Here is a 25,872-nt window from a genome sequence, read left to right as displayed (position 1 = left end):
GAATAGAACAGTCATCTTCCACTTCTTGCAATTGCCTTTCTTTAGACCATACTATTTAATCTTCTTTAGACCATACTATTTAATCTAAGGCATAATATTTGTACTCTGTCTTCCTTGGATGTCACAGCCTTAACTGGAAGGCAAAATAATTTTCTATGTTTTATTTGGTTATTTCTTTTTATACATTAAAATAAAAATACTTCATAGGCAGTAGGAGGGAGTTAATTTAGGCAGAGAATTTCAAAGTTCTGTGGGGGTTATGTTGTCCTATTTAGAGTCAAATGGTTGGAGAAGCACAGAATTACTGTACTTAGGAAAAATAAATATCCTCCATTCACTACTGAAGCTGTCATGATTTACACAAGGGCCAGCAGATGTACATTCTGTGTGTGAGGGTTTATGTTGGGGTCATGGTTTCAAGATGGTTCAGTGTTTTGTGTTTTCCTATTTTAATTCTACATGCATAGTTTCTAGTGCAGAGCAGAGGAGAGAAGAGAGAGTAAAGCTTTGTATTGTAGTTGTAGATAATAATGTCTATTTGTGTAATGTGAGGACTTCTGTGCAAGCCTTAGGTTGTCTGCCACTGCTGCAGATGACAAAGCTTTCTTTGCTTCAATCTGAATGCAGCAAAACTCTGTAAGAGAGATTTATATGCTGAGTTCATTATGTGCGAATGAATGTAGCAGTGCATGGTTATGTGGATAGCTGGAATTTATTTTTTTTTGTTGTTCTCAATTTTGAAAATAGGATTAGGCAGAACTTGAGGGAAAAACATGCCCGACACATAGCTGATCTACGAGCTTACTATGACTCTGAGATACATAGCTTAAAACAGCAGCTGGAGGCAAGCCATAAAACTGCTTCATCTGAGGACTTGAAGAAAATCAATCAAAATCTTGCCGAGAGGTACTGGTTGTCCTTACTTGTGCTCTTCCTCTATTACATGGTTTTCTTTCCACTTCAAAAACCGAGTATGCTTGTTTAGAGTATCTTGAAAAGTTTATGTCACTCTTCAATTCTGAAGATTTCATGCATCTATGATATTAATGTTTTCTATTAAATATAAATTTTGCATTACTTAATGCAGCTGTTTAAGATCAGTTTAAAATTATTGTTAGGCAGCAAGTGTGATGTTTGGACCAGAGGTCTTGTTTGATCTGATTTTTGCTGAAGCCAGTATAAATTTTGCTCAAGAAAAACTGTCAGGTGGAGGTAGTCCTAAGCAATTTGTAATGGAACTATTTAAGTTGTAAGATAGTGCTCACCTGTCATGCTAGTCATTGCTAGCTTTACAAAGCCAATTTGCCAGTTAATGCTGGAGTCTGTGCGCCTCACCTATACATTCCATCAGATACAGCATGAATGTTTGCTATATATGGAAGTTCAATGTGACTTTTATATAGGTATTGCTAGTCAAAATACATATTGCCAAATTAGACAGCTAAAATACTATCAAAATTTATGCCCTTCAGAACAATTGAAAAAGCCTCTGAGTAGCTGGGACTCTCTTGTACTTATCTTCCAGCACTAGTGTGTTCCAACTATTGAAAGTGACTTCTGAGCATCATTTATTGAGTTAAAGTAGCTTGGAATATGTTTTCAGTCATTAATGATCACACAGCATCACCAATTAGCTGAAGTGGAACTCTGCTCTGGTGCATCTCAGCTGTGTTTGGCTCTGCAGCTCTTATGCTGTGACCAATCTGGAGCCTCTGCGTGCATTCCCAGTTTGCAGTTGGACACCAAAATTTGTGGTGATGCTTGAGGAAGAAAAGGTAGCTATAAAATGCAGATGTATTATTTTAAAATGTCAAGAGATTTTTCTAATTTGTATGTTCTAAATAGGTGCGACCAATTAGATGCCGCTCTGAATGAAGCAAGTGCTCGCATAAAAGCCTTTGAAAATAAGAATAATATGCTAGAAAAGCAAGTGGTAAGTATGTATTCTTAAATCAAATTGCTTTTTAACTAAAAGGGTAAAAGAATGCACTTTTTCATTATTAAGCTGATCTGTGTTTCCATGTCTTTCTCTTTTTATTTTCAACCTTTCTTTTTAATATATGATACCATATATCAGTATGTTACACCAGTGACTTTCCCAGCCGAGTTTCTGAAGGCTGCCTACTTGAATCACCATCAGTTTTGCTTATGAACAACCTTTCCAGGGTAGAAGGGATCAAACAAAGTTTGAGTGAAATACTGGGATGTGTTTTATGATGTCTCTCTTTAGATTTATTTAAAAAAATAATTTAGTTTGTTTAAATTACTTTGATTTCTTATTAGAGCTGTGATAAAAGCAAATCTCACCTGCACTGTGGCAAAAATACTCTCATTCTAAGTATATTTATACAGCCGTGCTGGGTAGGTCAGCCCAGTTTGCTTATGACTGTGTAGCTGCATTTATTGGTCAAAGAACAGGACACTCTGTCAATAAAGTTAGAACTTTAGAATAAAGTAAAGACTAATTAATTCCACCTTTTTTGGCCATTTTTCTATGCTGTGAAGCAAGACAATCAGCTGGGATTAGAGGCCTAACCTCCAGATATTTTAAGTCCTATAAAATAAATACATCTTTGGGGGTTTTAGTCTTCATTTTCATGAAGACTAAACAAAAAAACTTGTTCCGTTCATGTACCTTTGTTTTCTATTTAGACAAATATAGATTCTGCTTTGTACTGAAATAAAAACTATGCTGGTTAAGCATTATAATGAATGTTTTCTTCTCCTGCAGGCAGATTGGAGAGAACGCTTTTATGCAGTCAGTAATACTTCCAAAGTTTTGCAAGAACGGATTGAAGAAATGCGCACTAATAATAAAGAGAAGGATAACACTATCAGTCAACTAAAATCGAGGCTTAAAGATCTAGAGGAAGCATTTGAAAAGGCTTACAAGTTATCTGATAATAAGAATACAAGGCTAAAGGAAGAAAATAAAATGTTTCAAAATGTAAGTAAGAAAACGCGCAATGGTGTTCACGGTTGCACAGTGTGTTACGAACACAGCAAGTCCTGATTGTTTTGGAAAACTACTCAGTTTGCCATCATGAAGTCTTAACGCACCGCTAAGAGAACAGAAATTATTCAGCAGACTATGTAGTAGGCTAGGTGTTATGTGATACTATGGACCTCATAGATACTTAAAAACCATTATTTAAGGCAGCAAGTTTGTATTTGATGTGGTAACACTTGTCATAGTCTGTCTCGGGTATTTTATTACTCTACGTGCTATTAGTTCATTTTATTTTCAGAGACGTTACAGGAAATTATTTTAGAAACTTATTTTTTTCCTCTCTTAAGTGTAGTGGGGATGGACCGAATTTTTCATAAGTCATCACAACTTGCTAAAACGGTTAATTGTGTGTGATTCTTAAACTGAAAGAGGGTGGTTTTAGATTAGATATTAGGAAGAAAATCTTCACTATGAGAGTGGTAAGGCATGGAACAGGTTGCTCAGGGAAGCTGTGGGTGCCTCATCCCTGGCAGTGTTCAAGGCCAGGTTGGACAGGTGCCTAATGGAAGGTGTCCCCCCCTGCCATGGCAAGGCGGGTGGAAAGAGATGATCCTTAAAGGTCCCTTCCAATCCAAAACATTCTGTGATTCTATGATTTTTAGACTGAACCAAATTGCTCTGATTCTTCAGTAATAGATATATGATGTTTAAATGGATTGGCAAAATGGGTATTAGCTGGAAAAGCTACTTCATGCTTTTAATTCCTTTTTTACAATTAAAATTTAAAAATACAAAGTCGGCTTTAAAGTCAGTGAGGAATTTGACTGGTTCATTCAGCTCCTTCAGTTTCTTTAGAGATAAGTCATTTGAAAAGGAGAAATACGTTGTGTATAGCTCTGTCTCCTCTTGTCCTGTCTATAACTTTTTGTCCAATTAGAAGATGCTAAGCCTTAAATACTACTAAAGTACACTTTGTATCCCCTGTAGTGCTTCTGCATATGTTAGACAAGCAGTTTAGATGATTTTACAATGATCAACAAAACTTTATTGTGTATGGTCTCAGTGTGGGTTTGTGTGTTCTTTTCTGTTTTGTTTTAGCTTTTAGGAGAATATGAGTCCCTTGGAAAAGAACATGAAAGAGTAAAGGTAAGTACACATTAGTTAATTAAAAAAACAAGCATGCAGAACGTGATAATGTGCCATAGACTTAACTGAACTAACTTGAGTATTTTGAAAAAGATAACATGGAAAGATCCATATTTATTTTAACTTATAGCTTCTTACTGTATCTTCAGAGGCTTGGAGGGAAAAGGAAGGAGTTTTGAATATATTGTTTTCTGGTCATAGATAGCAAAAGTACTGCAGTCAAAGCCAGAGAAATTTAATGGACCTCTCTTTCAAATAGGAAGGTGTCTTTAATGTATTGTTTTCAAGACTGATGCAGAGTGACTCTTTTTTCTTTTAATACACTTCTGTAGTTTCTAGGCTTTTTACTTTTTTCCTTGTGTACTTGTAGGATACATTAAATACAACTGAAAACAAATTGCTTGATGCAAACACGCAGATTTCTGATCTGAAAAGGTAAATGTGAAACTGTCTTATTATTATTTTAACAATATGAAATACAGGCTATGGCCTAAACACTGACTCCTAGATTACGAAGATCTTGCAAGTTTAATTACATCTTATGAAGCATTTCATGTTGCTTTATGTTACTTTGTACACACTGTAAAAATCCCCTTTAGGATAATGTGGGTTTTTTTTCTACTTCCTCAATCATGTCTTCCAGTGGGATATAATTAACGGCTTCCTTTCTGACAGCTGTCACTCAGCTAGTCCAGCCAGTCCACTGCTCAAGCCGTTACTGCTGCAGTTGTCCTCTAAGGAACCCCCCTCTTCAGCTAAGTGGCCTCTGTTCTGGTTTTCAGGAGTAAGGATGCAGCCAGGAATTTGTTCTTTAAGATTATGGCTCCTAGGCATGAACAAAGGACAGAAAGGTGTTCCATGTGTAGAGCAGGAATAGCATCTCCTCTGGATGGTAGTGCCTCATGCTACCTGGATCTACTTTTTGGTTGGGAGGACAGAAATCCATTGAGCTTTATATTTTCTGGGTAGTCCCTAGGCAAGATGTATGTGACCATTGAGGGGTTTGGTTATAAACAGATGCTCTAGTTTGGGATTTCTCAGCCAGTCCTTGTCAGGGGTGTTAAACAGCACAGTTACGTAAGAAGGCCTAGAGAGGTGAGGGGAGAGAGCATCCAAGAGGGCAGACATCATAATGAGGTGGTGTTTCACATCATTCATCTCCCTTTGACCTTCTTTTGCTGGTTTGTGCTGTCGTAACTTCCTTTTATTTTTTTATGCGAGCAGCTGAAACCCAGACCATGAAGAAGAATTGTTATTTTTTAAATGTGTTTTTTGTGTTGATTCTTCTAGAAATGTGGCTACCAGTTTCACCTCTAAATTCATTCCAAATCTCATAGCCACAGAGCATTAACCTGTGCATAGTCTTCAGCCCAAACCAGGAAAATAGCGAAGGTGATCCTCGGGAGATGTCACAATCCTTTTCTTTACTGCTCAGATGATTTGGTTTTTCAGAAAGTCTAGAAAGAATGAATAGGAATAATTTTAGAAAGGAATAAAGGAAGCCAAAACCACTCTGCCATGTTGGGACTGTTGAGGAAATGAAGATAGCATGAAGGACAGTTCAGTCAAGTATTTCTATTAGTGCTTCTATTTTTTTCCTGCCTGATTCTCAGTGCTGCTAGCTAGGGACCATTCCAGACTGGGGAAATTGTAGTGGAAAAGGAGACATTTGTATCCTGCTCCAGAAACCTGTTTTTCTGTTCCCCAAGTGAGGAATGCATAAGGTTATGTTGTTGCCAAGGGCTAGCTCACTGAAGATGTGGGAGAGAGGAAAATCATGTGAAGAGCCTGAGCAGCAGATTGGTGCAGTTACCCAAGTGACACACAGGAGAAGGAGCCGCTCATTAAATCCAGAGGCAGGGAGACCTTTCCATAAGTACATCATTTCAAGTAGGAAAACTGTTCTGTTTTTCCCAGCCCCTCTGAGGTGAATGCTTTGATCCATGGCAGTATCTCCTGGTCTTGTCTTTCTAGCTAGGTTACCTAACTTACTTAACTTGGAGTTCAAATACATGTTTATATACATATTTATATAGATGGATAGGTAAAAATGTAGTAGTTGCTTTTGTTCTTCTGCTTCACCCAGGATATCTGAATAAAAATGAGAAACTCTAAGAAATACGATATATCTTTAAATAATCATTTAAATAATTTAAATAAAAATAAATTAAATATAAAATCATTTAAATGATATACTAATGTATCTTTGCTACTTCCATGTTAGGACAATTTCAAAACTTGAAGCTCAGCTCAAGCAGGTAGAACATGAAAATATGTTGAAACTTCGCCATGTTACCGAAAGTCATTTAAGAACCTCTTGTACCACCAAGTAAGTGAATATTCCAACAGTGTGAAAACAGGTCATGTGTTTTAGAATACTTTTAAACATATTTTGGCTAAAAATGGATCAAGATGATGTCAGTCCATAAGGCTAAACTGGATTAAGCACATGTGACATAATCCAGAGACTTCACATGCCAAGAAATTATTAAAAACAAATAAATACTTTAGATAATATATGTGTGACTTGGCAGACTGTCTCTAGTCTTCCTAAGTGAGCGTTTGATGGGTCTCAATTGCTCAGCTGAATAAGGATTCCTATACTTGACAAAGATCTTGGGAATAAAATCTAATAGTCCCAAGTAGGCATTGGAGATTTTCTTTGTGTCTCTGTCATGGATTGGAAAGGCTGGTTACTACTTTTTATATTTCTAAATATAGTTTGTACAGGTATCCTGAGAGCAGGGTGGAAGTTCAGTTGGAATGCATGCTCTAGTTTGAATTGTGAATTTATGTTAAGGAAATTAAAGTTGGCCTGTGGGATGTTTTTTAATAGATTTTTTTTAAATGTTCAAAGACCTGAAAAGCTTTGTTCCCCTCTTTGTTTTTTATTACTTAGCCAAGGCTTCTTTTGTGTCTCCCAGTTCAGCACTGATGCTGTGAAGCCCAAAATGATAATGTAACTTGTTTTGTGGATGTCCATGTATGTATTGAACAGTAATGTTTTGGGGGGGATCTGATATTTTTATGATGGTGAAGATGCAGGTAAGATGTATTGATATATTACAGCAATGGATTTCTGTTGAGAGCCATTTTTAATATTTATGAACAAGATCCCTCAACAATGGATAGAAAAAAGCAAGACCTGAACATGGCAGGCCATGTTCATCAGGGAGGAGGATGTAGGAGCCAGTATGGATTTGGAAGTTAATCTCTCCCTAACGGATCTCAAAAGCTCAAGGCAAGCTCATTCCAATTGAATGCACAGCAGGATAGATTAACAGAAAAGTAGTTACGGTTCATAGCTTGTGTAAACAAAACCTATTTTTTTCCTAATTATCATCTACTTTCCTGTGTATAAAAATTACTTTTTTTTTTTTTTTATTTCAAGATAATAATACACTCATTGATGCTTATTAGTTAATATTTATCACTTCCAGGTCGTCAGCGGTGACTTTTCTTGTTTGTGTTTTTTGGTTTTTATTTTTTATTTCTGTAATAAGTGGTTTCAAAAGGAAAGCTGGGGTGAGATGCTCTGAACTATTGGGGTAATCTACACCAAAATATTCTTGTTTAATTGGTTGAGAATTACTTGTTACTCAGACCTTGGTCTGAGTAATCAGCATTAAATACAAGATGATCTTCCTGCATTCCTGCATTCTGAGCATATTGCATAATTTAGACTGAAAGCTCAACATATATAATTTTGGTTTGTTTTTTTTAAAATATTTGATTTTTACTTTAAAAATGTGTTCTAAAAAGCAGTTATTTTTTTCCACAGTATTTACAAGTTTATTGTGTACTTGTTAGTGTTTCTGTTTAACTAGAATAAGTAGCTGGATTTTCATAATTTTTTTCTTAAATTAATTAAAAAAAAGAAAAAAATCCAAAGCTTTTCATAATACTGAAGTTTTTTGTTCCCACAGCAAGTTGGCAACTCCTGATGTCAGCAGGCGAAAGTGGTTGATACCAGGAGCGGAGTATTCGATCTTCACTGGCCAGCCTTTGGAAGTCCCGGAAAGCCCCAAAGATAACAGACTAGAAGGAACCTATATTCCCTCTAGGTGAGTTAGTTTCCTTCAGTATCTACCATTATGTAAAGCCAAACACTTCTAAAAAGAGTTTTATCCAGAATGGATTAGATTCATATTTCTGGATTTTGTACTTGTGAAATAAGAGTTCTAAAAAACCTATCTCCATGTTGTAGATGCTATACAATTCCTTAAAAACAAAACAACTTTCTTCCTTCACTGACTTGGTATGAAATAAGCAGCAACAGCCTGCAGCACCTTCCTTGAAATACCAGAAAGCTTCAGCTGCATCTTGAGCTGCTGTCTTTATACTCTCCATGTTTGTGTCCAATTCTACTCTTGAGTTTGGGCAGAGTCTGCTGTGTTACATTGGATGGGAGCTGTTGTAGCGGTTGGCTGCAGCTTTCTACCAGTGTGAAGCTCCAGGTGTAATTTAGGGTATAATTTAGTAGTTTGCTGCTTTACTCGGAAGTTTCTAAAGCCTCTGTTCAGGATGTATTCGGTTCTAAGTACATGTCAGGTCACCAAATTTAACTCACGCTGTTCAGCTTCGGATTCTTGAATTGGCTATAAGGCAATCCTCAGGTTCTTGGCTGAAATCAAAAAACACCCTTAAAATTCTCGGTTTGATAGCTGTAAATCTCAAATGAAATTTCTCCAGGTTTTTGTTTATTCAGCTGCTCTTTGCATATATGAAATAAAGTAAAAAAAAACCCCTTTGATCCTTTTTTTCCTTCCACCACCTCACGTTCTTTAAGGTACCATTCTCCTCCTGAAAAAGATTCCTCACAAGAAGACTCTTCAACAAACACAACAGAAAAGAAAGAAAATGATGTGTCAGAAGCACCAATTATAAAAGCCTTCAAAGAACTTGAAGAACGGAAAGCATTTAAAGATTGGGGTACACAGACAGAAAAAGAAGATGCATCAGCTAGTAAATTTTATTTTTATATTCCTCAGCTTGTCTTTACTGTCTTTCCTTTGTTTGCATGCCTCTTGGATTTGTTAATCTTGGCATTAAAGTCCGTCAGGCTTGAGTGATGGGATAAAAAACAATTTTAGCATGCAAACTTCTGGAGTTTTCCTAAGAAAATTCAAAATTATACAGCTAAGTGACTTGTTTGAAATAGAGGGAATGTAAAGGTTGCTGTTAGGTCTCAAGCTACAGGGTAGCTAATGTCCTTTTTCTAAGAATATCTCAGTATTTATAAACAGTTACTGGAGGTCTAATAAAGCTCTGATTAGTTGTACATCCATTTCAGTTTTGTTCTCATGGTGGTGTATCAGAGCATTACCCAGAAAGCTGGCACGGGTACTGTAGGACTGTGCTGAGCTGTTATAACAACATTTATTTAGAAAGCCTTGTAATTAGAAAACTCTGAGTCTTTCTTAAGCGCCTGTGCTCTTGGTTCAGGCAGGTACTCCAGCCCCCTTCCCAAAAGATGCTTTTGTCCTGCTTTCCACTTTCTCTTTATTAAATTGGTGTTTATTAAATCATTGCTCCCACACACGCTTCAAAGCATCCTTTTTCATGAGTTAAACTTTCGTGGCTATGATAAGCAGGAAGCGAGACTTGAGCAGAACAGCAAATATGTTGATGTGAGGCAGACTAAGTGCAGTCTTTGTGCAGTAAAAGCTCACTACAGGAGAATATTTGTGAGTTCTTGTACTGAAAAAGGTTGAAATTTGATTTGGATATTATATCCAATTGTTGGCTATTATATTATTAATATAATATTTATTTTTTTTTATTAGAAACATCAAATCGACGTCAAACTGTTGGGTTTGTTGAAACTTCTTTAGTTGCTAACCGATCCCCGGAGAAAGGTAAAGACCAACACAGACCAAAACGGTACAACTCCCCTTCTGGCCAGAGGTCATCGTCCCTTCCTCCTTCCAACAGGAAATCAAATACTCCAAGTCAGTGCTTTTCTGAAGTTTGGTTTGTGTTATTCAAAATGTAGAAGCAAGTAATGAAAGGCTGCTCTAGAAGAAAGAAAAATAAAGATAGGATTTCTGCATTATTCTAACAGTCTGGGGAAAAAAAAAAGCTTATCTATAATCATAAAAAAGTGAAAGTTCTAAGTTTATTTTCCTTTTTCTGTGTCACGATGCACTATTCATCAACTTTAAATAAACACGTAGACAGCTTTGAAAAAGCATTCTTTTGAGATGTAAGCATCTGATCACGTGAGTGCGAGATACTGCACTGGGAGAAGCTTTAGGTAGTGAAACAAACTTTGTCTTCTGCAGCAAGAAGAGAGATAATGTTGGCACCAGTGTCTGTGACATACAGCCCAAAACGATCTCCAAAAGAAAACCTCTCTCCTGGATTTAGCCATTTGCTTAGCAGAAATGAAAACACGGTGACAAGGTACGAGTCTTGTGAATACAATTGCATTCTGATCATTAGTATAACAGCAGTTTATGCAGGCTTAATGCTGCCGTTTCTTGTTGATTAAAAGTCCTGGAAAATGAGTCATGTCAAGATTTCTGAATATAAAGCCAGGTTTTACTTTTTAAAATCTGGCAAGAAAAATCTAGAATGATCTCCCGTCTTCAGTAAACCCAGCATCTCATCTTGGTGAATGCTAATTTTTTTTTTTTTAAACACAGCATTGATTAGTGACAAAGAAATTATGGAAGCATTGTTCTGTGGAGTAAGTCCAGATCTACATGCTGCTTATCAGGAGAGTAAATAAAAGTTGAAAGTAGTATCTCCCTACCTGTCATGGCACCTACAAGCATGTTAAAAAAAGACACAAACAACTTTCTGCTAAGTGTACTAGATGCTATGGTTTCTGTAGAGATCTTGGCTTGGCAAGGCTTGTAGAGTTTGAGAAAAGACTTAGTTGCAAGATTAAAGTGTAGGACACGTGCATGAGGAAGAAGAAATGTCTAGCACCACTTTGATGGTTCTTGAGGAAGACAACATAGGAACTCGGTGTGTTTGGGAAGAAAGTCACACAAATGAGGTATTTTGGTGTGTGCAAATAGGAGTATATTGGGGTACGGGACTATGAGCAGCAATGAGAACCACAACACCTGTGGGATAGAAACTGCTTTATAAAAAAAGTTGTTTATTTAACCAAAAGGTGAAAAAGTAGAAAATTGTTTGATACATGCTTTCTAGGAAGTAGTTGTGTGCTTCCTGCCTTGTAGGTTTGATATACTTCTGGATGATCTGGAAACTGGGCCTGCATCTACTTTACAGCACAATAATACAAGAAAAAGGCTCCAGTTTCTCTCGCTAGATGATGTAGAAGGTAATCTGTCAATGGGGGGGAAAACTCTTCTTCATTATTTTTTTAACCATGATTTCTTCCACATAGGTAGCACCTGCTGAAATAGAAAGCTGACCCTTTACTCTATGAAGTCCAACTTTTTAAAAAGTCCTCTGTATCTTGTCTTATTCCTGTAGACTGAGAAATACCATTCATGCAGCGTTTTATTTTTATGTATATGTGTGTGTGCACAAAGACAATGGAACAACAAAAATAATTAAATTGAGAAAGAAGGCCAATATGTTTTCCTATGCTTAACTCAGTTACACAATGCATATCTTAGCAGGGTCCATATTAAGATGGACATACTCAGTCATACTAATAAAATTCTGTTGCTAAACATTGCATTACAGATAGCAAAGGCTAAGTATAATAAAGCCATTTGTTTCAGAGTTTTTTAAATGATTGATTGAACTAAATATTTTCTCACTTTTGTAATCCTTGTCACAATGTTCTGCTTTTGTTTTTATTAATGCATTTATTTAGACTAGTGTTTTCATGACAGCTGATATTTAGAAACCAGTAAAAGTAATTCCTAATTAGCACAGTACAGTTATCTGTTTGTTAACCAAAAAATATGCTGTATTACAAAGGTCACTTGAAAGATGACCTGTACAAATGTCTTGCATTCTTCTGGGAAGTTTGCTTTAAGGCAAGCTAGTGAGGCTTTGCTAGTCACTGTCACAGCTGATACACCTCCAAAACCATGCTGCTTTTCTTCTTAGTGGTTTCTTTTTCTGTCTTATGCAATAATTTCACAGACAACTACAAAACAAATAAAAAGACCCCCATTTTGTTTGATAGGAAGGCAGCATTCGGGTGTCAGACACAGCTCTTGTGCTGAATCCGTCAATACTGGAATGAAGGAAACAACAGCTTGGGACGAGAGGAACGTAGCACAGAAATACGAGCCAGTGCTATCACCTTGTGAGGGAGACTTCAAATACACACCAAGGATTAAGACTCTGGCTGAAACAGAGAGGCTTTTTGATGAGCTGACTCAAGAAAAGCAACAGGCAAAGATTTTTTTTTTTTTTTTTTAAAGTTGTGGTGAAACATAATTGTTGTATGAGAGATGAGGGATGTAGCTGTATACCTATGGAATGTGTGGCTGAAATTCATGCGCAGTTTCTCGTGTTCCTCTAGGAATATGCCATTATCATTCCCTGCTCTACTTCCCATACTCCAGTCCTTTTCTGTCCCTACTTCATTCTGGCAAGTGGGAGTGCTCTCTTCAAAATGACCCTTGGGAAGGTTTGCCTACGAATGTTAACTTTTGTATCAGGTTTTGTGGCACAGTATGATGGTAACGTAAATTAGTGTTTACCAACAAGACTGGATGTGTCTCTGTAATCTGTATACCTCGCTTCTCTTTCTGTAAGATGAGTTAGGAAGGCTTATTTTGCCTCTTGAAACCATCATTTACAGCTGAAGTTATTTTCTGTTATTAGATTGAGGCTGCATTGAGTCGAATACCTTGTTCTGGTGGAAGAATGACCTTGCAAGCAAGATTAAATCAGGTGAAAAAGCTTCTACATATGACTGTTCTCTTAAGTTGTTCTTCCACAATTTGAGACTATATAGTGTAGATTAAAGTTTTGCTATATACTAAGTACAATTGCTATGGGAGTTTTTCCATACCACTGAGAATTGTTCCAGAATATGGCTGAATTTTTAATCTCTGTGAAAGATGTTCTCTAGACTTAAATTGCAGTAACTTCCCCCTTATCTTCTAATGCAGTAAATTACAAACACACCTTTTACATAGCAAGTCAGAGTGTAAGTCTGGATAATTTGTATGCAAGTGATTCAGAAAAGAATAATTAGTCTTGCAAACATTTCATATAAAGAAAAAGTTGGTGTCTGTATACATATATATGTATGTACTGCGCAGTGTATATCTTCTACTTTTTGTACACGGCATGCATATTTCCAAATCACTGCAAGAGGTAGATAAAGGCAATATGTTAAGAAAATGCAGTGACTATGGCATAGATCCTGAAGCTGTAGGGAGGATGTTCTGCTGTAGAAGAAAGTGCAAAGTTTAGGTTTTGGTTCATTGGTTGGTTTTTGTCTGCTTGAAAGTATAAAGAAGAAAATAAGTAGGCAAAAATAAGTAGTGTAGGTGAAATACAGGAGAGTACCTTCTTCGGAAAACTTTACAGACTGTTTCAATAAAAAACAAGTGTCTCAAAGTTGTAGAGGTCTCTATGAGGACTCCAACTACAGTGTTCCCTAAATTGTAATCCCAGGGCTTGTTATCAGTTTATCAATTTGAAAGTAAAAGTGCATTCCAGTAAATCCATACTGCCACTTACTGTGGTGATCAGCTATTTCCTAAATGTCTCTCCCTAATTACCAGCCTGTCCTAATTCTTCTCAAGTTTATCTCATGGGGAAAAACCCCAAAGTACCTGAAACTGTCTTAAAAAAAGCCAACAACCCACAAATACACACACATACATAAAAATAATACGAAAAGTTTGGATGTCTGACTCTAGGGTTTGGGTGGTAACACAATGCTAGTGACGCATCAAAAAGGATTCCAATTAAATATAGCAGTATCAGTAGTTTCTTCATTTTAGGAGGATCATTGGGTTTTGTTGCGTGTTATTAAATCCTTTATGGTTTTCCATTTCTGAATTTCTTTTCTTTAACTGTTTCTTTTAGGAAGCCCTGGAAGATCGCTTGGAGAGGATTAATAGAGATTTAGGATCAATACGTATGACTCTGAAAAGATTTCATGTTTTACGTACCTCTGCAAACCTTTGACAATTCTCTCTTGAATGCAGATATGCTTTTTCTTTCTTTTTCTTTTTTGCACTAATATGTAATTATGCACTCAGTAAATGCAAATTGTTTTGTATTTTTATAAACCCTCAATAGTAGTTTTACAGCCGTGTTACCCTTTACAAACAGCAATATTTTGTACTTCAAACAGCCGCCTATATTTTGAACATATTTTTGTTACACTTGAGAAATCAATGTTTATCCTGTATTGTAATATTTTTAGAAATATTAATTATTTTTAAATAGTGATACTGAATTTATAATAAGAGTAAGAAACTAAAAGGCAGCTTGTTTTCAGAAAATGATAGTGTTACCCTTTTTTGCACTTCGTTTTCCTCACAGTTTTATAAATATTTATGGTATGATGTAAATATTAGCCAATAGGAAATTTTGAACTTTAGTACAAAAAGCAACATGAATTACCTGTGTTAAAAATAACTACTGTTGTACGGTAAATCCTTTTAATTTAAACCTTAGAACGTGGATATTTTTCATCGTGACACAACAGTGAGCAATACTTGCATTATGGCTGGCTGGCTGCAAATTGGTATGTGTGTTGCTGGTTTGGGTGCTGCTGGCTGTGTTAGGAAAATATTGCTCTAAATTATTTGATGTCTCCCAACAGTCACAGTGAGTAGTGTTTTAATACCAGGAGTACCAGGATTCATGAGACTGACAGCAGCCATTCTGCCTCCCGGTGAGCAACTCGACTCCAGCTGACACTGCAGGACTGTAACTACTTAACCGAAGTTACTGTTTTAATTTTCCAGACTGGGTTTTGTGCCATGCCAGTGTTATGGTCATATACACTTCCAGATCAAATCCAAGCTATATTTGTGAACATACATGCATTTTTCTTGGTGAAAAATACATATTTGCTGGTTGGCATATTGCTGAATTCCTGTCTGACATTGATATTTTAGTTTGTATTTTAATATTAAATAAATGTTTAATTAGATTTTTTTCCTCCTGCCCAAGACCAATAATAGGTTCTGGGATATTACATCAGCGATAATGTAGGTTTTAATCATATTGTGTGTTTCAAATTCTGTCCTTGTTCAAGATGTTTAGCCACCAATGACGTGATTATAAGGCCAGAATAGCTGTCGTAAAGGAAGCTTGTGAAGGTCTGATTCTAAAATTAGAGCGCTGTGTTTTAAGATACTTGATGAAGAACTATACCCCTGCACAGTCTTTTTGAAAAAAATGTATTTTTTGCAGCCACTTCTGCCCTGTGGGTTCTTTTAATAGAAGGTCAGAGTTGGGGAAAAGTCGAGGATGTTAGTAACACATTTTTTCCCCTTTACATTAAAAGGTAGAAATTGGGCCTGAATGCTTGGAGATAACTTGCTCGAACGTGTTTCCAGGCTACAGGAATAGATGTACAGTTTTGATGGTATCCCATATTTTTACTTGTACTTTTTACTTAGAAGGGATTGAGGGAGGAAAAAAAGAATCTTGATTTCCTGTGCAGCTCTGCTATTTAGCTGAAGAAGTTTTCCCGCCACTTTAAGTTGTTAATGGTCCAATTTAAAAATATTTTTCAAAAATACTGTTCAGTCAGCAGGAGTTTTCCAGGGAATCTATCACAGGAAAATTTCATGAGTCCACTAGTGGTCTTGTTTTCTTTCATCAGCACTACAGCAAAACCAAACTGAATTTTCCTGACAGATGTTAGAAAGGAGTAGGTAAATCAGTTCAGCTATTTCACTGCTTTTCCGTATAACCTTCCTTTATCTCTGCTCCATTCTTTCCAGCACTATTCATATTCATGTACTTTTTTTTTTTTTTTTTACATCCAGAGAACTAAATTGTGAGTCAGAATTTATTTTATAATCAAAAGCCCTCCTCCATCTGTTGGAGCTCTTTAGGCTATTTATTTCGGTTCTGTTCAAACGCTGAAGGGGGGTGGGGGGTGAGAAGTAATGTTGCTCTTTGTAAACTTCTAGGACAACCTTTTCAAAGAACCATCTGACTTGGGGTGACCTGTTCAGTGTGCTGCCTTTGGCCTGATTCTTCAGAGGGGCAGAGAATCTGCAGTTCCAGATTAAATCAGTGGGAGGCCTGAACACTCGGTGCTTCTGAAAATCAGACCTGAAGCATCAAAAAGTGGGGCACACTGCGCACATGTTGACTGTGGAAACGTGACAGCGTTTGCTGTGCACTTGGCTGGATGCTGTCTTTTTGTTTGTTTGTTTTAATCCCTTGCAAAATTCTTCCCCTTAACACGAGCAAATTGCCGTGTTCTGTAGTGGGGCACAACTAAGGACTTGCAGAGAACCAGAAGGCGATGTGTTCTCTGAGGAGGGCTTTAATCATCTTCCTCTTGCATTCTTGCACCTGACACCTCTCAGCTAGGCAGGCATTTATCATTTATCGCCTTTCCAGATCTGCTGGGTTCTGCCTGGAGCCCCAGGCTTTGTTCTGGTTCTGGCTGCCCTTGCAAGGCACTCCCATGCATAGTTTTCTCTCTGACTCTAAACCTTACGAAACATTCAGCTCTCAGATTTAACTTTTGGGAAAGGTAATTTGTCCACATCTCTAAAAACCAAATAATGGTAATTAAAAAAATGGTGTCTCTTTGTACCATGGATAGCTTCTAAGTATAATCTGCCTGGCGCTTGGAGCTTTGTCTCTCGAAGGAACTGTACAAAATGAACAGGTGTACTGGGGCTGGGACCTGGAAAGGAGCAGAAGCGGGAGCAGGGCTCCGGGAGGTGCAGGGGAGCCCTCGAGGGTGAGGACACAGAGCTGGAACCACCGGGCCGTAACAAGGTGCTGGTTGCTGGTGGTGGTGTGTGTTTGCAGAGCAGAACAGAAGCCGCGGGGCGATGCATCCTTAAAAAAGAAAACGGCAGGAGAGTGACAGATGGTTAAGAGGGAACAGCAAATTTTATTGCTGTTTTTTTCCCGAGGTTTCTGCATAAAATAACTGCTAAACCTTCCGTGCTTTCCCCACCCCACCCCGGGCTTTGCAGAGAGTGAAGTTGCAGGAGCACCCAGCGCTGCTCCAGGCTGGGGGCAGGGGCTGGGCGGGCGCCCATCACCGCGGCAGCTGGGCTCCGTGCCGCGGGGCAGGAGCGGCGGAGGGAGGCGGTAAGAGCCCCCCGGGTGCGCCCCACGGCTGCACCCCCCGGCTGGGCACAGCGGGGCGGTCCCGGGCCCCCGGCGCAGTCCCGGCCCCCGGCGCGGCCGGCAGGCGGCGCCCCTCCCCCCACCCCCCGCCCGCCCGCCGTGCGGCAGCGCCGGCCCGGCGCGGGGAAGGAAGTGGCGGCTCCGCGGCCGCGGGCACGGCTTAGCGGGGCGAGCACGGCCGGCAGGGCAGGGGCAGCGCCGGCGCCGGGGCTCCTCGCCGCCCCCGCCCCCCCGCAGCGCGGAGCTGCGGCGGCCCGCCCGCCCGCCTCGCCTCCCCCCGCCTCCGCCGTGCCCGCGCCGCGGCAGAGCCGGCGGGCGAGGAGCCGCCTGCGCCCGGCCCAGCGGCGCGGGGATTATGCCAGCGCAGCGCGGGCATGTCGGCAGGCAGCGCCCCGTAGGCAGCGCCAGCGCCAGCACCAGCCGCCCGGGCCGCGGCCGCCGCGCCGGGAGCAGCCGGTGCGTGGCGGGGGGGGACGCGCGGGGGGCGGCGGGGCGGGCCCCGGGAACGCGGCGGCTCCCCGGGCCGTGCCTCGGCGGGGAAGGGAACGGCCGGGGCCGGGGGGGTGCGGGGTAAGGCCGGGGTCGGCGGGGCGGCAGCAGCCTGCGCCGGGGGTCTGGGCGGGCTGCGGGGGAGGAGCGGCCCCTGCGGGCGGGTGCCCGGCCGGTGCGGCGGGGCCTGAGTGGGGCCGCGCGGTGTCCCCCTGCCCGCGGCCGGCGGGGAGCGGCGCCTGGAAAAGTTTCCCGAACGGAGGAGCCGGTGTGGGGGGCCGCGCGCTGCAGCTGTGGCAGCGCCGCTGCCTCAGCCCCCGGTGCCGCACGCAGAACAGCGGCGGGCGCCTCCTCGCCGCAGCGCTCCCCGCCGGTGCGCTAACGGGGCTCGGCTGGGTCACCGCCCCCCCGTTATTCCTTTCTCTGCCGGCGCTGGCGGGTGGGAGGCAGCTGCCGCCTTCCCCCTCCGCCCGGGGTGCGGGTGCCGGCGTTTGACAGCCGGGCCGGCCCCGCCGTTCCCTGGCGGCAGAGGGAGCGCGCTGGGCCGGCGGGGCCGGAGGCCGCGGCGGGGCCGTGGGGCGCCGTCTGTGAAGGACCTTGCGCGGGGAGCGCCCCCGGCCCGCCCGCCGCATCCCTCCGGCCTGAGCCCCGGCCAGCCTGGCGCTGTGGGGGGAGGGCGGGGGCCTGCCAGCCCCTCGGAGCGGCCCGGCCCTGAGGAGGGGGCGAAGGCCCAGGGGAGGGCAAGGGGGGCGAGACCGCCGCCTCACAGGAGCAGCGGCTGGGGCGGAACGTCGTGTGCCGGCGGGGCTGGAGCCCTCCCTGCGGTCAGCGAGCCCGTCGGCCGCGCTCCTGGGGCTGCGCCGCCCCTCGGCGGGGCAAGAGGGAGGGATTTTTCCCGTTGTAGAGAGCAGAGTGCCCGCTCCTGAGCTGCGCGATGGGCGGCGGGGGGGCCCTCCCTGCTGGGCCTCGGGGCTCTTCTGGCCTCCGCGCCCCCTGAGGGAAGGGGCCCGCCGGGCCGCGGCACGAACAACTTCAGCTTTTTGTGCTGCAGCTGTAGGTTCAGGCTTTCCCTTCGCCCCCTCCCCAGCCCCCGAGCTCCTCTGAAGAGCTGCAGGCACAGAGCAGCGTCCCCGGTACTGGGGCGTCCTTGGCCGAGCCGCAGCGGGGAGTCTCTCGGTGCTCTGACATGCCATGCAGCCCCGTTTTCTGTTAAAATGCCTCGACTGAGGCAAAGTTGACTTAAATTGGGTGGTTGGAATAATAATAATAAAAAAGTTTCTTCCTGTGTTAGTACCTGCTGCGAGGTGAGGGCTTCCGTCTTCTGTGCGCTCTGTGTGTCTGGAAGCAGCTAAGGGGGAAACACGGTGCCAGAAAATGTCTTTGAAGGCATAATCTGCGCGCGCTTAGCTTGGTACGTGACAGCGGTTTGACGGGACAACAGCAATAGATTAGTTTTCACATGCATCAGGACTTAAATAGCAGGCGGTTTGATTGTGTGTTGAAATGTCTGTGGCCTGTAAGACTCCTTATCTTCCTCTTGCATACTAATTCCCTCCCCGTGCCCACATCTTTTTGCTCGTGCTGTATTTTTATCGCTTAGTTTATTTTTGTCACGACTGCGTTGTGCTCCCGAGTAATACAAGAAGACTGACTGCGTTGCAGAGTTCGGCACTAGCTTCTGAGTGATTTTTTCCACTGTTGAACAGGAGACTGCTGTTTGTAGGGCAGCCTTTTCCCCAGCCTCTGGCAGACCTCGTGCCCACGACAGACGATAGATTGCCATATAGCCGGTTTTGCTGACAGGTAACCAGCTTGTCATCTTGGCCCCCAGGCTGCTCAGTAATTGCAGTGTCTCCTCGGGGTATACAAAATAAAGAATGGCCAAGCATGAAAGCGCGGCTGCAGGCTTGTCCTGGCTTGCTGTTTTTCAGGGGAATGTTGCTGCATGGTCCTCACAACGTGTTCTGATTGTGGCAGCATCTCTGAGGAAGAAAGAGAAATGGAACAAGCAAAGGCTGGAAACGCAGCTTGCTGTGCTTCTTGCTTTTGATAGAGCAGACTTGTGGTAGGCTGCTAGGTTTCATTAATCATATTTAAGTTTCTGTCACTAACTTTTAATTAAAAGCATGGTTGATACCACTTTAATGAATGTACAGATGTTAGCCATCTTCGTGCATAAAAATGCTTTTTAATTCCCTCACTATTCCCTTTATGGCCCTTAGATGCTTTTGTTGCCATTTAAACAGCATACAGTAGCAGCTGTTTATCTTCTTAATATAACTTTTTCTTGCATCTGTGTTGAGGAAACAGTAGTGGTTTGAGTAAACAATTCCCTGGTATCCTTTAACAATATTTTTTTAAGTAACTTGGCAGAAAGAGTTGTGATGTCTAAATAGTGAACTCCAAGGCTCTCACTGACAGTAGCCCTTAGCCTAACATAATTCTGCTAAAATTGTTCATTGTTCCTCATGCTTATGTGAGGTGGTGAGGAAAGTAAGAAACCCTCCATGTACGGTTTCCGATTCTGATGAGCTTAATGAGGATCTTTCCCTCAAACAATAACTTCTTATTAAAATATCCTTTCTATTTTGGGTTTGCTTTTAATGGTGTATTTCAATGCGTTTGTCGCTTGTTGTGCATCTAACAGCCTGAGCATTTATTGTGATCTACCATCTGGCATGTGGGAGTTTTATCTAACTTCTCATTTTAGTTGACAGCAACCAGTTTGCAAAGACCTTGTCCTGATTTTTTTTCTTTTTCTTCCCATAGAAATTATCAAAACTTACAACTGACAGTGGTGCTCAGGGGTTTTGCATTTAAACACGTAGTCTCTTTTTATTCATTGTTTGTTACTGCTTTTATGAGTTGGCCAAATAGAGAAGCAGCACATCCTTCAGGCAAGCTGAATTGAAGATGGTTCCTCCAGTTAGTCCAAAACAGCATTAATCTACCCCCTGCATTCAAATAAAAACCTTGTTATTCAGTTGCTGTCTTGGCAGTCTGACTGCAAGGCTTCAGAAAATGGCAAGTGAAAGCTGATGCTTATTCCTGAGTGTAGCTTGACTCATGCCATTCATGCATATTCATGGTAATGTCCTGTTCTAGGACCAGCATGATCCATTGAGAAACGTTTTTTTCAAATTTTTCTTTGAGGCTTTCTCTCATTCAAGACACATACCTCATTTCGAGGAGAGGGGAGGAACAGGCATCGATGTCGGTCTGCTCTTTATTTTCATTTTTCTTAGAAGGAAAAAGCAACATCTAAACGCCATGGTTTTCTTAATAGCCAATTTCTCTAAATGGTGAAGATGCCTTCTAATTTAATCTTAAAGCTGGCTGACATAGGGTATGATGCAATTAATATTTCTGCTTATCTCCCCAAATTGGTAAGATATGTCTAAATTTAATTTTGAGCCTGCAAGCATCTTATAAACAAATGTTCTGTAGTATTCAGTGTGAATGGAAATGGAATAATTAATGTGGGGGGAGGGAGTAAATAAAACACTTTATTTTTAACTTTGTTTCCTGGGTGTTGGAGGAAATCCAAATGCCACAATATTGTACTGGGGCAGAGGCGTCAGTCTGAACTCACCGACGAACTGAAGGGGAATGTGGCTTCTCTAGTCGTGGTGTCCATGCCAAGAGTCCTACAAAATTTAAAACAAAGAAAGTAATGAATGGTATTTAGATGTTCTTAATGTAAGACGAACAGAACAATTTAGCATGGGGCTAGCTCAGATTCTGTCACTTCAGGGATTTTTAATCAGCACGATGCCAAGTCAGTATGCAGAGCTCCTCCAGTCGTGCTTGTGTATTTTCCATGGGCATGGGCTTTTGCCAGTGTGACTGTTTTGATAGTGGTTTGTTTTTTTTTTTAATTAAAAGTAATATCCCTAGAAGCTCACAGCAAAATGCTTCAGTAAATCCCACTGGGGAACTTAGAAACCAGTTGGGAAGAAGATATCTTTCTTTTTGAGGGGTTGCTGTGGAGATCCAGGGGACCTCCTGAGAGATGGCACTGCCTGGAGACAGCTGCTTCCCATTCCTGCAACCCTTCCTGAGTGTGTTTGACACAGGATCAGGATCAGAGGGGAGAAGAAATAAGAGGTTGCTTAGGCAAGTAGAGATGAATAGTTATTGAGCACATGTGGGTGCAGGGAGCTGCATGATTTGCCATGAAAGAGCAGGAAAAAATCAAATAAGCGTAGGGCTAAAACCTGCCCCGGAGAGCTTGGGCACATCTGAGGAGATCCCAGCAAGGAGGTGCTGGTTTGCAACCAAAGACCATCCAGAAGGGGAAGTGAGAGGGCAGACAGCATCTCCTGCACGTGGGCTTCCATACGCGAGGGCTGGTAACAAGGATACGGTTATCCTGGGTGGTTTAATGCAGCTTGGGTCAGTGAAGGGTGTGGAAAGCTACAGCGAAGCCGCCAGCCCTGGCAGGGTGCTCCCGACTTCAGGAGTGAAGGTGTCAGGGTCACTGTTCCGGCGTCCTCCGGGCTGCTGCCTGGCAGGAGGGCACATGCCAGCGCTCTGACTGCAGCTGCAACGCCACGGAGGGCAGGATCGGGAAGCAAACACCTCTTCTGAGTAAGGAACGTGCTGGGCAGAAGGCAGCTGTCTGGGTAGGAGTGTGGGCACCCTGAGGAGCGCTGGGGCTTCCCACAACCCTTCAGCAGCAAAGGCTAATCTTCAGCTTCTTACTGAGCTAGTGCTTTTGAGGACTCCGAATTCGATTATTTTTTTTTTCTTCTGGCTTTTAAACAGCCTCCAGAGCGTCTTGCTCAGACAGATTTGAAGAGCTGCAGCATCCAGAAATCTGCATTCTTGTGGACCTCCATTTTTTTTTCACAAAAAACCAACCCCTGAGCACCGAGTATCTTGGATAGCGAGGACTCTGTGCAGCTTTTGCCATCCTGACTTTGTTGTGTTTGGACAGCTGAGGTTGGTGAGTGCTGTGACGGTGTAAGCCAGAATCTTAAAACTTTCTTCTGCAGGAAGGCAGCTGAGCTTAGGTGAGTTGGAGAGACTCCCTTGATGCGACTAGGAGGAGTGATTTGCCACTCATACTTCCCTGTTTGTTTAAACAGCTCTTTCTCCTGTCAGGGACCAGATACTGGGATTGCTACTCAGGGTTTTTCCACCGGGTTCTGTCATCTTGCCATGGGTGGGGGGAGCAGAGGTCCAGACAATCCAGTAATGAAACAGGAGGTCGTTTGCTGGGAAGGCACACCTGATCGTTGCAGTGTAACTAGGAACACTTGGGAAAGATAATCATGAACAGCTAAAAGTTTCATAATTAGTCATCGCAGCAGCAATTCTTGTAAGGGATAGGGAAGTTAACTCTGATTTGTTTGGTTTGCTGGCACTTGCATAATGATCGCAGAGCTTTGGGACACTAATTCAAGCATACTAGCTGACTTAACTCAGGGAGCAGTGACCTGAGAAGGCATTTTGCTTGAACGGTGCAATAACTGATGCGGAGGGTGGGAGTGTGTAATCACGTCAGCGCGTTGAGCACTTCAGAATATGTTGGCGCTTCAAGGGTGCAGCTGCGTTATCTCCAGCTCCAGAGAAGTTTGATATTTGCGTGACTTAACTCTGGATGTGTAGTGGGGCCTTAATTCCATTATGTGCTTTAAGAGGTTATGGAAGGGCTTCAGGTTTTTATAGTACAGCCGTGGTAAACCAGTGCAGCTGATGCTGTGTCTTGCATGGGTTTGTTGTAAGGAGCCTGCTTCAGGACTTGGTGGCTTGCTCTGGGGCTTTTTTCAGATGATTTGGGTTGGAGTCAGAGTTATCACTCCACAGGGAGCCCTGAAGGGCCGTGGGCATTTCTTAGGAGGTAAAAAAAATAAAGCACTGCCATCAGCCACTAGATGTTTGGAATGAACAGCAAAACAATTTTATGGGTGTATTTATATATAGACATGTAATTATGTTTTATATACATCACAAGACAACTCAATAGCAGTGACTTCACTTGTGACTGTAATTTGTTTCGAGATAAATACCATAACTTTAAGAACCTCCTCCTAAAGGTGGAAACACTGCAGTATCATTTTCTCTGTGGTTGGCTTACCTATTTTAATGTTGCTTTTTTTTTAAAAAAAGAGGGAAATAGACATTCTATATTTATCGTATCAGATGAAATTGAAATCTAAATATTTACATCTTTTCACTGGATCTGAGGTTGAGCACCACTTGTAGGCGTTGCCAAGCTGTTTAGTTGTCTCCTTCACTGAGTAGGTTGATTTCTTCAGGGTGGTGGAGAGATGGAGCCTGGTATTTCTGTCTTATCTTGCAGCCAGTCTCTGCATCTGGAAATACCTCCCTCCGTGGGCTTGGTGACCTGGCGTTACGTTCAGAGGGTGTTCTAGCCTAAACATGCTGAGAGCTAAACATGTGTTATCTCCAGCAGAACACAGAGTTAACTGCAAACTGTGAAACTGGAGGGGGAGTTCAGGATACGAGTATGTAAATAACTCTTGAGATATTTTGTGGAAAAGAACAGAAGGGGGAGGAAGGCCTCTTGCTCGCTTTTTCTCTGCCATCCTCATCTCCTCAGTAGCACTCTCCGTGGCTGACTTTCAGTGCTCTTTACAAGGAAAGGTGGAGGATTGCTCCTGTTTTAAGTAAGGGTAAGCCAGTAGCAGACATCTGAAAAGTTGCAGGTTACAATTTGATAAAAGAGACAGTGAAAATCCCAGAGTTTTCTGTCTTCACTTTTGCTCTGTCTTCCTTGTTTCCAGGGAGGCTGTTATTTTTTTCAGTAGGGCTAGCATGGTGCTTTTAGGCTTCTGCTCCCCCAAAGCAAGCTGATGGAGAGGAGCAGATAGCTAGTTTTGTTTTCCTTCTCTCCCTTGTTTTTTAGCATTGTTTATCCAGACTCTTGGGACCTGTTATTTGTCTAACCTGTACCTGGACTGTAAAATATTGTTCCAAGTTTTAACTTTAACAGATGGTAAATGTCTCCCATCAAATAGTCTCAAAAATATGTTTGGCGCGGACATAATGTGTCTTTTGTCTGTTTTGGGACTGGGGAATAATTTTTAATGCCGCCTTTTGCTTACATTTAATGCCTATAAATAGGCTTTTCAAAAAGGCACATTTATCTAACACCCTACCTTCCTGCGAGGGAAAGACAAGCCTACTTGAAGGATTAAACTTTTTTAGTAGTTTCTGTGAGTGGCTCTGGCTTCTCAGTTTTAATGTATCATTTTGTTTAGAAGAGCAAGACATGGTTGGACTTGCTTTGCTGAGGGTATACGCCTTGGTATCTCCCCTTGATGCTCTGCTGACAGAAATAGTAGTGTTGGAAATGCAGCATTGTTGTGTCAGGGTGCAGGGGAGAAGGCTCTAGAGAGTAAAACTTTTCAGAGTTATTTATAAACTGGTTTCTAACAGCAATAACTATTTATGCAAAGCTGTAAGGAAAACTGCTCCCCATGTTTCGCAGGTGCTTTTCCTTCAGTGGACCTCATTAGGTCAAGAGCCGGATCTGCGTCATGACTGCAAAAACATCTGGGTGGAGAGGATGGAGGGGAAAGAGCCGCCTTGTGTCCTGCTTCTGTCCCTCTCCCTCATACAGTTGCCCCAGCAGAAAAAGGAGCTTGGCACAAAAGGGAGGTTTTGTCTAATGAGGCATCTGTGTTATCAAAGATAGGTATGTCAGAGCTGCCCTGTCTTTTGTTGTCCGTATGTCATTTTGCTGACAGAACTTGTGTTTTATTCCTTGTTACAAAAGTAGAACTGAAAAAAAGAGGTATTGTTTTATCTTACACGTTGTTACCAAAATCATCAGCTAAACTGTGTTGAGAGAGTGGTTTTATTCCTGGTTTAAAGGCCGAGTATAATTTGACTAATAGATCTCCTGTTCTTCTTAAATCAAGTTTATGTTACCAGCAGCTAGGAGAGTCAGCTTCTGATTTTGAACAGGTTTGGAGCTGCTAAAAAAACCCTTGACATCAGTTTCTCAGCTGTTTGAGAACCACTTTTTTAATATTCCTGTTGAAAGTTCTGCAGACATCTCTTGCAGCAGACTTGTA

General features: G+C 41.9%; 2 protein-coding genes and 1 long non-coding RNA gene across 24 annotated transcripts in view; 2 read left to right on the top strand and 1 right to left on the bottom strand.

Annotated features, from left to right (window-relative positions):
* Nucleotides 1–15,158, top strand: part of MPHOSPH9 (M-phase phosphoprotein 9) — a 31,639-nt gene extending 16,481 nt beyond the window's left edge. For 8 of the 10 annotated variants that reach the window (XM_040610632.1, XM_040610574.1, XM_040610594.1 and 5 more), the window contains 14 exons: nucleotides 748–906; nucleotides 1,846–1,933; nucleotides 2,732–2,947; nucleotides 4,049–4,096; nucleotides 4,467–4,531; nucleotides 6,321–6,425; nucleotides 8,023–8,160; nucleotides 8,886–9,061; nucleotides 9,883–10,047; nucleotides 10,381–10,501; nucleotides 11,290–11,393; nucleotides 12,216–12,427; nucleotides 12,863–12,931; nucleotides 14,081–15,158. In XM_040610632.1, coding sequence (XP_040466566.1) covers nucleotides 748–906; nucleotides 1,846–1,933; nucleotides 2,732–2,947; nucleotides 4,049–4,096; nucleotides 4,467–4,531; nucleotides 6,321–6,425; nucleotides 8,023–8,160; nucleotides 8,886–9,061; nucleotides 9,883–10,047; nucleotides 10,381–10,501; nucleotides 11,290–11,393; nucleotides 12,216–12,427; nucleotides 12,863–12,931; nucleotides 14,081–14,182 — 1,768 coding nt within the window. In that variant the 3' untranslated portion in view covers nucleotides 14,183–15,158. The remainder of the gene's footprint in view (nucleotides 1–747; nucleotides 907–1,845; nucleotides 1,934–2,731; nucleotides 2,948–4,048; nucleotides 4,097–4,466; nucleotides 4,532–6,320; nucleotides 6,426–8,022; nucleotides 8,161–8,885; nucleotides 9,062–9,882; nucleotides 10,048–10,380; nucleotides 10,502–11,289; nucleotides 11,394–12,215; nucleotides 12,428–12,862; nucleotides 12,932–14,080) is intronic. The other 2 variants (XM_040610624.1, XM_040610642.1) reach the window with 2 other exon arrangements.
* A 524-nt stretch (nucleotides 15,159–15,682) lies between these two features.
* On the bottom strand, nucleotides 15,683–20,465 carry LOC121095655. Its single transcript, XR_005830171.1, has 2 exons — nucleotides 19,119–20,465; nucleotides 15,683–17,038 (listed from the first exon to the last, which is right to left on the bottom strand). It is a non-coding gene; the product is annotated as an uncharacterized LOC121095655 (long non-coding RNA).
* PITPNM2 (phosphatidylinositol transfer protein membrane associated 2) overlaps nucleotides 17,440–25,872 on the top strand; it is a 141,394-nt gene continuing 132,961 nt past the window's right edge. For 4 of the 13 annotated variants that reach the window (XM_040610475.1, XM_040610493.1, XM_040610483.1 and 1 more), the window contains exon 1: nucleotides 17,444–17,791. The gene's annotated coding sequence lies outside the window, so the exon portion shown is untranslated. Of the gene's footprint in view, nucleotides 17,792–25,872 lie in introns of all 13 variants that reach the window. The other 9 variants (XM_040610501.1, XM_040610520.1, XM_040610538.1 and 6 more) reach the window with 5 other exon arrangements.

The sequence above is a fragment of the Falco naumanni genome, chromosome 1, assembly GCF_017639655.2.
Source record: "Falco naumanni isolate bFalNau1 chromosome 1, bFalNau1.pat, whole genome shotgun sequence".
In the NCBI taxonomy this organism is placed as follows: Eukaryota; Metazoa; Chordata; class Aves; order Falconiformes; family Falconidae; genus Falco; species Falco naumanni.
Note: the sequence above shows the minus strand (reverse complement) of the source record. Positions and strands in the feature narration are given on the sequence as shown.